Genomic DNA, 9,287 nt, shown 5'->3' on the forward strand with positions numbered 1-9,287 from the left:
TAATGAATGAATGACTAAGAATCACAAAGTGCTATGTATAGTCCAGGTAATCTCAGGATGGTCATTTCTGTACCATGCAGTTTTACTATGCAACTGTACCTGTGTTCATTTTCTCAGGGTCAAATGGCTGTTACTGTAACGTGATCTGTGCATGCATGTATTTGTATATCCATGCCAATAGTCTGTCGTCAACATGGGGAGAAGCTGGAAGAAAGTCAGGATTAAAAAAATAAAATAAAAATCCATACAAGTTCTGAAGTGTTCCTTTTTGGCATTGCAGTGAGGTTTTACATCCACTTAGAAGGCAAAACTATTTGTTAAAAAAAATTGTCATGTCAGTCATAATGTATCCATGCGAGTTCCTTATGGACTTCAACAGCGAATATTCTATCACGGCTGGATCTCATATTGTCCCTCAGTGGCGATGAAGTAGTCGTTGAGGGTGTTCTGCAGAAATTCAAACGTGGGCCTTTCCTCCGGGTTCTCCGTCCAGCACAGCATCATGAGCTCATAGAGCTCCTCGGGACAGTCGTCAGGACAGGGCATCCTGTAGAACCTGTCCAGGCTCCGGATCACCTCCGGGTTCGTCATCCCTGGGGGGAAATGAAAATACATTCATAGAAACAGTAAATATGCCACGGTGAGGAGGTGACAAAGACCAAATCCTCCTTCAGAGGGAGACCTCTTGGATTCACTCCCTTGATACCCTCATCCCCAGGCGGCTAAATGAGGAGATTTCATTTGCTCGTTTTCTATGAACTAAGATTTTTTTTTTTTTTTTATCTACTTATTGTTATTGTTAAGTTGATAATGTACCTACATTGACATTACTGACTCCCTCTGCTGGTCTACTGCACCTGATGCTGTTGGGGAGATCTATAATTAGAGGCACCTGTGTAACACCTGTCTGCAATTGCCATTGCACGCTGAGGAAGGGCTGCTGCCCCGAAACGTCCGTTGTGTGGCAATACATTTGTCAACTTGGAGTGCTGTCCTTCTCCTAATTTGATTCCCTGTATAAGATGACATTATTACAATTGGGCAACATTGATATCTCTGTTCCTGTACCTGCGTAAGGTATTCTTCCATAGGTGACTATTTCTGTCAGGAGGATCCCAAACGACCAGACGTCCGACTTGATGCTGAATGTGCCAAAATTGATGGCCTCTGGGGCGGTCCATTTGATGGGGAATTTAGCACCTGATCATCAGAGAGAGAAAGTAGAGGAGAATTCTGTTACTGGGTTGTGAAAGAGAGAGTGTGTGTGTGTGTGTGTGTGTGTGTGTGTGTGTGCCTGTGTGTGTGTGTGTGTGTGTGTGTGTGTGTGTGTGTGTGTGTGTGTGTGTGTGCCTGTGTGTGTGTGTGTGCCTGTGTGTGTGTGTGTGCCTGTGTGTGTGTGTGTGTGTGTGTGTGAGAGAGAATGTAAGCGTGTGTGTATGTGTGAGAAGTGGATTGAGTGTTGCTGTGTGACTTGACTTCCTGTGCCTTACGGTAATAGCCAATGAATGTGCAGTATTTCGATGCAGCTCACGATAACGGCATTCGCTTCACTGTATATTTTCAGAGAGAGTATTCAGATACTGTGTGTGCATCTACGGTAACCACTGAAACCACACCAATTTGAATAGATTTGAATATGGCACACAGAGGAGCGGGAGACATCGGGTCATGCCGGTTTGACCCATCAGTTGGCATTGCTGTGTTGTGTGCCTTCTCGCGCTGTGTACTCTGTGTCTATGATACTGCTGTGTTGTACTGTACCTTCTTGGGCTGTGTACTCTGTGTCTATGATCCTGGCCAGGCCAAAGTCTGCTATCTTGCAGTGCAGGGTCTCGTTGACCAGTATGTTGGCGGCACGCAGGTCTCGATGGATGTAGTTATTCCTCTCGATGTAAGCCATGCCTTCAGCTATCTGTCACCAAGAGAGGAGAGAAGGATCAAATATAAAGAATATTTAGGTGTTAATTCAAGATTTTTTTAAATTTCTCTAGAAAGAGGAGTGTGTGCCTGTGTTTCTATCTATCTATTATATCTATCTATCTATCTATCTATCTATCTATCTATCTCTATCGTACAGTACATAGCAACAGTACTGTGTGCATATTTGTGTTCATCTGTACAGTGTGACTGTGCACATCAGTAAACTGAGTTAAACAGGATGTGCCAACTCTCAGGAAGCTACGTGCTGCCTCGGGGGGAGTCAGAGAGTTTAGGGGGAGTGGAAAAAACCACATGACTTCCTGTCCGGATGTTAATAATTGACGCAGGGCGAGGCTCTCTCAACCCTGAAGAGGAGCCCTGCCTCAGAAACCACACAGTTTAGAGCTGACGGTTTCCACGTGTGTTCACGTTAGTTGCGCTGTCAAAACGCTCGCTCAAAAGCCTCGACAACTGCCCTGCTCCAACCTCGCTATATAGACCACATTCCCTTCAGTGATGGCAGCCATTAATGCAGGTGTTTGTTTTTGACAACTGATGCAAAATCAGAGCATCTGATCGCAATTTGACATCAGTGCATTACGGCAAGCAGTAGTGGTGAGAAATATAGTCAGAGATAACAGATCACGCAAGTTAGGCAAGGTGGGGGAAAAATGAGTTCTAAAAATGTTTTTTTCTGAGAAGGGGCTATCCTTTTTTAAAAACAGAAGTGCCTGGGGTTATTTAGCGATGTGACTAAACTCATGTCAACGCATACCACTTCATCCACATCAGTGGGTATGACATCACTTGACGATTATGGGGCATGACCTGACAGCATCAGTGGTTATGACATCATCCTTAACGTCGCTCATGTTTTTTCCAGTTGACGCTTGCGCCACTGCCTGCTGACCTCATCTCTGTCAGGGATTGGCAGTTTAGAGCATAGCCCTCCTGGTCATACAGTACCAGGCTCTCAGTAGAAAGGCCTCAGGTATGTCTGGGTTGACCATGACTGTTAAGCTGAACAAAACAGAGATCTGCCCCCAAAATCAGGCAGGCGAGCTCCTTTCTCCTTTCTCCTTTTTCTTCTTCTTCTTCTTCTAGTGGCTTTCCGGCAGACTGGATGCCTTGCGGCACACTGCTGCCTCTCACAGAATATCACACAAACACCGACCTCCTCGCTCTCCTCTTCGACCGCCGCGTTCCCGTACCTCTCGGCCCTCGTGCAGATTAGCCAATTGTGATGTCATCAGTGAGGATGTCATCGGTGATGTCACTCAAGCAATTGTGATGTCATCAGTGATGTCACTCGAACAATAGTGACACCATCAATGACATCATCGGTGGAAGTAGGGAAGGGATAGTGATGATGTTGTCTCACGTGGTCAGAGCCAACGTCTTACGTCAGCACGCTTCCAGCGATGAAGGGTCTGAATCACAAGTCAAATTTCAACAGGAATCGAGAGAGTGAGTGAGTGAGTGAGTGAGTGAGTGTGTGTGTGTGTGTGTGTGTGTGTGTGTGTGTGTGTGTGTGTGTGTGTGTGTGTGTGTGTGTGTGTCCCACCTGTGCTGACATGTCTATGAGTTTGGGGAGCCTCAGCTTTTTCCCCTCATCTGTTTTTAGGAAGTCCAGTAGACTTCCTTTGAAGGAGGAAAGGAGAAACACAACTCTTTCAGAATAAGAAGTGAAAGGCAGAACAGAGGATGACATTTTTAAAATGTACAGTAGCACCACATAGCTTCTGCTTACAATTAGGCTAAAGAGAGAGCTAATAGGTCTGTATCTGTATCTATGATACTGAAAGCAACCCAATCAATAACCCAATAAACAATCATATTGAATTATTATAATAATAGATTTCTAATTTTGAAGCTGTAAATGATTTCACGGCCATAGATTTTTAATTGTTGATGCACATTGGAGCAAATAGGTGTTTCGTCTCTGGCAAAAACCAACAACAACAACATCAGCTACAATATGTTTGCACAAACAAACCCTCAGACTAGGCCATCCGATCTTTTCGCTGACAACTCATATCTGTATATCATATCTCTCTCTCTATCTCTATCTCACCATTGATCATGAACTCGGTGACGATGAGGATGGGTTCCTTGGTGACCACAGCATGGAGGCGTACCAGTCGTTCGTGCTGCAGCTGCTTCATCAGGTTGGCCTCCTGAAGAAAGGCCTCGGGCTCCATGGTGCCCTCCTTCAAGTTCTTGATGGCAACCTTCTGGGTGTTCTTATAGTAACCTGTAGGGAAGTCGAGGGATGCGCTTTACTCGCTGCATCTCAGAGTCGTTGCCCTCGGTAAATTTACCATCAACTTTAAATGGAGGGTTAGTGCTCTTATTCATCACTTCATACCAATGAGCAAATATCTATGAATATAATAAGCATAAAAAGCAACAAAGAACACCCCCCCCCTTCCCCTCTTGACAATTTCCTGCTTCATAAAATGATTGTGTCTCTCACCCATCCACACTTCACCAAACTGCCCGGCCCCCAGTTTCTTCACCATCTTCAGTGTGTCGCGAGGTATCTCCCATTCGTCCTGCGCCCAGGGACACTGAGGTGCCTTAGCCTTACAGGCAGCGTTTAGCCGCTGGCACAGGCCATCCGCTCTACCTGTAACCCAAACGGCACAAGCACAAATGCAGCCTAATGGTAAAACCAGTCAAAAGTGTGAACACTTTTTAGAATAATAATAAAGACATCAAAACTATGAAATAACACACATGGAATTATGCAGTGACCAACAAAGTGTTCAACAAATCAAAACTATCTTATATTTTAGATTCTTTAAAGTAGCCACACTTTGCCTTGATGGAGAGGCAAAGGCATTGGAAATAAATTCATACACAGGAAGTTGACGCCTATGTATGATGTTGTTCAATTGAGCATAAGCCTTTAGATCAACATGGCTTTAATGAAAAACATACATTCAATCAGGTGATTCCAAATGTCAAGAATATTTTGACCTACTTTGTTTGCTGTTGTGCTAATTTTGGTTATTGCATCAGTGGAGGTCAAATGAGCGCTCACAGTCACGACACGCTTATAACCAGTGTTGGGGGTAACTCATTACAAAAGTAACATATTACATGTAATATATTACTTTTAGCAGTAACTCAGTAATATAACTTATTACTTATAGGATTTCAGTAATATTATACCAGTTACTTTGTCTAGTAACTCAAGTTACAAATTGAGTTACATTTTATTAAATCAAAGCACATATTTAGAAAAGATACAATCATTTCCTAGTCAAACTGTGTGCTTTTATGCAAATAAGCACTATAGATGACAATAACAAAGGAAAATAATAACATTTAGAATTTTGGATTGTTTACATTGACTTCAAGGCGGTTGAAATTGTTTTTCGGGATGGTTCCGTGGCGGTGATGTCATTCTGCTGCTGCTGTTGTTTTGGTAAAAGTAATGCGAAAGTAGTGTAATAAGTAACGATTTACTCTACACAGAAAGTAATATTGTAATGTAACTTATTACTTTCAAATGAAAGTAACTAGTAATATGTAGTATATTACATTTTGAAAGTAACTTGCCCAACACTGCTTATAACACAATAATCATGTTATTTAAAATGTCCTAAATTATGATATTTCATTAAATAACTGTGCGCGTGTGCGAAAGAAAAGGGCTGCGCCTGTACTTCTGCTTCATAAACTGCAGTGCCTCGAGCAGCAAGTAAGAGATGATTTGGTCTTCTTATCTTGTGGTTTAGTCACATACTGAAAAGATTAGCGCCTCTCTCACAGGAAATGCACATTGCATCATCATGGGGGTCTGTGCTCAACCGAGACCGGAGACGACTTATACAGAAGTGGATGCGACCCCCATGACGACAACGATGTTATACATACTGTATTTCCCATTCTTTCCAACCGTTATACAGTATGCACTCTTTGATTTGATGTAACCCTGAAACGTGACGATGCAGAGAGTTTGTTGAGGAGTCGCGTGTTTCAGTCTGTTACTTACGGGTGTAGAATTTCACCAGCTCAGGCAGGGATGGGAAGGTGCTGGAGGGGGAGATGTAGTAGCCACCCTTGTCCAGACAGCGGATCTTGTAGTGTTTCACCACATCTCCTTCTGGGGCACAGTCTCTGATCGACAGCGAGAAGGCTCCTACAGGGGGAAACATTCAACATTTAATACCGTCACTCCGAATGGATGCACAAGTTCGTTTTGAAATTGGACTTTTACTCACATGGATACAGCTGTCAGAGATGCAGTACTGTTGAAATTTAACATTTTTTATTTTATTTTTTTATTAAATCTTTTACGAAAGAGAGTTATGATGGGCACCTTTAGTGGTCTCACTCTCTCGGACCAGAAAGGCACCTGGTTTATTTCCTGGGGCCAGGAGCAGTCGTTCGGTCTCTCTCCTACTTATGTTATTGAAAAACCATCTGCAGGAGAGAGAAGCCACACATCACAGTTTTTGTTTAGTTTGTTTTTTTATTTCATTTCATTTCATTTCATTGTTATGTTATGTTCATTATATGTTGGGTTGTGTGTTACATTGTTGCTTACTTTTCCATCTCTAGCGTATCTGCTCTGGCTATATAGGTAGCTGGTATGAACCCTTCGTCTCCAGTCACCAAGGATCTAGCGAGCCACCAGTCTCCATTTCTACAAACAAAACAATGGCAGAATCAGAATGGTTATGTTGTCACATACTATTTACTGTTAGTTTGCTCTCAGTATTCCTACATACACTGTAAGATTTACTGGAGATGTTACTTACTCCTGCAAAACCTTAAGTCTCTCTCCCTTTTTGAATGCCAGATCACTGTTGTTGGTCGGTTTAAAATCATGTTGAGCAATGACCACGTCGTCGCCTAAAGGCAAATACAGCAACATTTATTAAAAAAGAACCTGCAGTAATGATAATAATGGCATTTTATCGACTGTCAATGGTGGTCGATTCAGATTTGATCAAAACAATATTATATTTTTGGCTGCTATTTAGGATGCAATACCTGCTGTATTACCATTTGACATTGTGACCAGGGCTGATATGTACAACAGCACAAGTACATAAATAAGATACAGTGTTAATAAAGCTTTGATTTGAGGAATGAGGATTCTACAGTTTTCGTGCTGCGTGTGACTTTCTAGAGTATAATCTTTCATGATTTCCCCAGAAGACAGGAGAGGAACTCTCATGCTGAGAGATTGCAATCACTAAACGTATACTCATCTCACAGCTAGTCATTTCTCGGCACACAGCAGCTGTGGACAGCATATATAAACCTAACCATTTTTATTCTTGCGTATACATTTTGTTGGACAAGTGGTGTTCAGTCATTACCATTATCCACATGAACCGGGCCACTCCGCGCCTAAGAATAGAGATACAAAAAAATCAAAGTCAAAATATAGGTCAACAAAAAATACTGGCAAAAATCATTTCAAGCCATTCATCTAGATTGATTTCAAATCACACTGAATGATATAGCTTGTACTATATTGATTGATATGAACATGGACTCCTTTTTCCGGTATCAGAGTATTATTGAATGTGAGCGAAGAGGATTTTTGCCATAACACAGTCTACTTACTATGTGATTTGAAGAGTTGGATGCCTCAGAGGTCTTTTTTCCTTTGTACTTGTCATTTTGGAGCTGTTTCTGACCACTGCAAGCGCAACCCATCCTGAAATACAATGCAAATGACTCTCTCTCCTCCAGTTTCCCGCACTGCCAGCTTGTGTATAACAAGACACACAGCACTCGCCACTCAAACCCTGTGTGCAGTTCATTTTCCACTATCAAACACCATCATCACCCATACTAAGTTCCTGCTAAGATAGTCACAGCGTGTTCATTCCTAAGCTCTTACCTGATCAAGCAGACTAGTCCCACTGCATGAAACCGGTGTCAGTCTCCACTCCTCCCACTGCGAGGCCTTGTCTGTGAGTTCATGCCTGCTGCTGAAAAGAAATGCAACTCAGCTCAAGAAACGGCTAAATCTATGGCAAGTCTTGTTTTCTGGGGTTTGAGTCTTGGCGACAACAAGGGCAGTTAAAACAAATGGACTCTCATAAGAGGAAGTGGAAAATATGTTTGCGGCTTTATGACGTGAGATTTGCATATCAAAAAAATTGTGATGCATACGTCAGAGCTGAAAATAGTGAAAAACGAAGTGCCAAAAATAGCTGGTGTGATCCAACAGTTTCTGCAGTGTGAAAGCCTCTTTCACCAGTGGTTTTGTGCTGTAAGCCATTTCTGACCCCATGGCTGTATGACGCGAGTAGGTGTTACTACCATGCTATGCTTCTGTATTATAATTATAGATTGTTGGTCAATTAAGAACACAAAAGAAGTTGACATTACTTACGTAACTAAACGGTGCCTAACAGACAGGATATTTCAATACAGTATTTGGCAACTTAGATGGATTCATGTGTTTTATGGAATAGAGGAAGTGATATCCATGCAAATTGCTTTACTTGTAACACCATCCTACATCCCTAAAACCCCAGAGAGTACAGGAACTTCACACTGTGGTCACACCATGTTTGACTCTTTCAGTCAGTTATGTCATACAGTATCTAGGAACATAAAAAAAAAATCATGTATCAATTTTGCCATAAACTAATAGGAAACTCCAGATGAGGAGGCACATGTCATGACCAAAGTCTTACATCAAATTATATGTAAGGGCGTTTTCACACCTGCCTTGAGTCTCTGACGAACCACAGTTTGATTAAATCAAAACAAACCAAACCGGACTCTTGAAATTCGATTATGTTATTCTCAAGTATGTAGACCCCTTCCCCCCCGAAGAAGATATAAAAATGTGTTACTTATACAGCAAATACTAATTATTTAATTAAAATTAATTAATTAAATACACTAATTAATGTATTAATTAATTAATTAATTAATATATAAACAAACATTCCATAAATACCTTGAACTTGGCCCAGGCTTTCCAGCTGCAAATGTCTGCAATTTCCTTATTAAAACTTGACTGCTTGATGTCACTCTGGCTTACTCTGGCTTACTCTCACTCACTCTGAAACACAACTCTCTCTCTCTCTCTCTCTCTCTCTCTCTCTCTCTCTCTCTCTCTCTCTCTCTCTTCTCTATGTGTCTGTCTCTGTCTCACAGACACACACACATACACACACACACACACACACACATACACATACACATACACATACACACTGACGCATGGTGAGGTCTGGGGCCTGCCCTCAGGGACTACATTCAGTTTAAATAGATAGTGGTTTGTCTATTTACTTTTCCTGATACAGCAATCCCCTCCCTTTCCTCTGTAGAATGTAGTAGAATGATCACTTTCTAATGTACGGTCGGTGACACAACCAAAT

General features: G+C 41.9%; 1 protein-coding gene across 1 annotated transcript; it reads right to left on the minus strand.

Moving 5' to 3' along the window:
- On the minus strand, nucleotides 1-8,918 carry blk (BLK proto-oncogene, Src family tyrosine kinase). Its single transcript, XM_083643269.1, has 14 exons — nucleotides 8,864-8,918; nucleotides 7,790-7,877; nucleotides 7,510-7,603; nucleotides 7,260-7,290; nucleotides 6,693-6,786; nucleotides 6,479-6,577; nucleotides 6,251-6,354; nucleotides 5,924-6,070; nucleotides 4,397-4,549; nucleotides 3,995-4,174; nucleotides 3,485-3,561; nucleotides 1,762-1,912; nucleotides 1,069-1,200; nucleotides 1-593 (listed from the first exon to the last, which is right to left on the minus strand). The coding sequence occupies exons 3-14, from the start codon at nucleotides 7,600-7,602 to the stop codon at nucleotides 391-393; spliced, it is 1,464 nt and encodes a 487-aa protein (XP_083499395.1). The 5' UTR covers nucleotide 7,603; nucleotides 7,790-7,877; nucleotides 8,864-8,918; the 3' UTR covers nucleotides 1-390.
- Between the last annotated feature and the right edge of the window lie 369 nt (nucleotides 8,919-9,287).

Source organism: Poromitra crassiceps, assembly GCF_964638095.1.
Source record: "Poromitra crassiceps genome assembly, chromosome: 9".
Classification (NCBI taxonomy): domain Eukaryota; kingdom Metazoa; phylum Chordata; class Actinopteri; order Beryciformes; family Melamphaidae; genus Poromitra; species Poromitra crassiceps.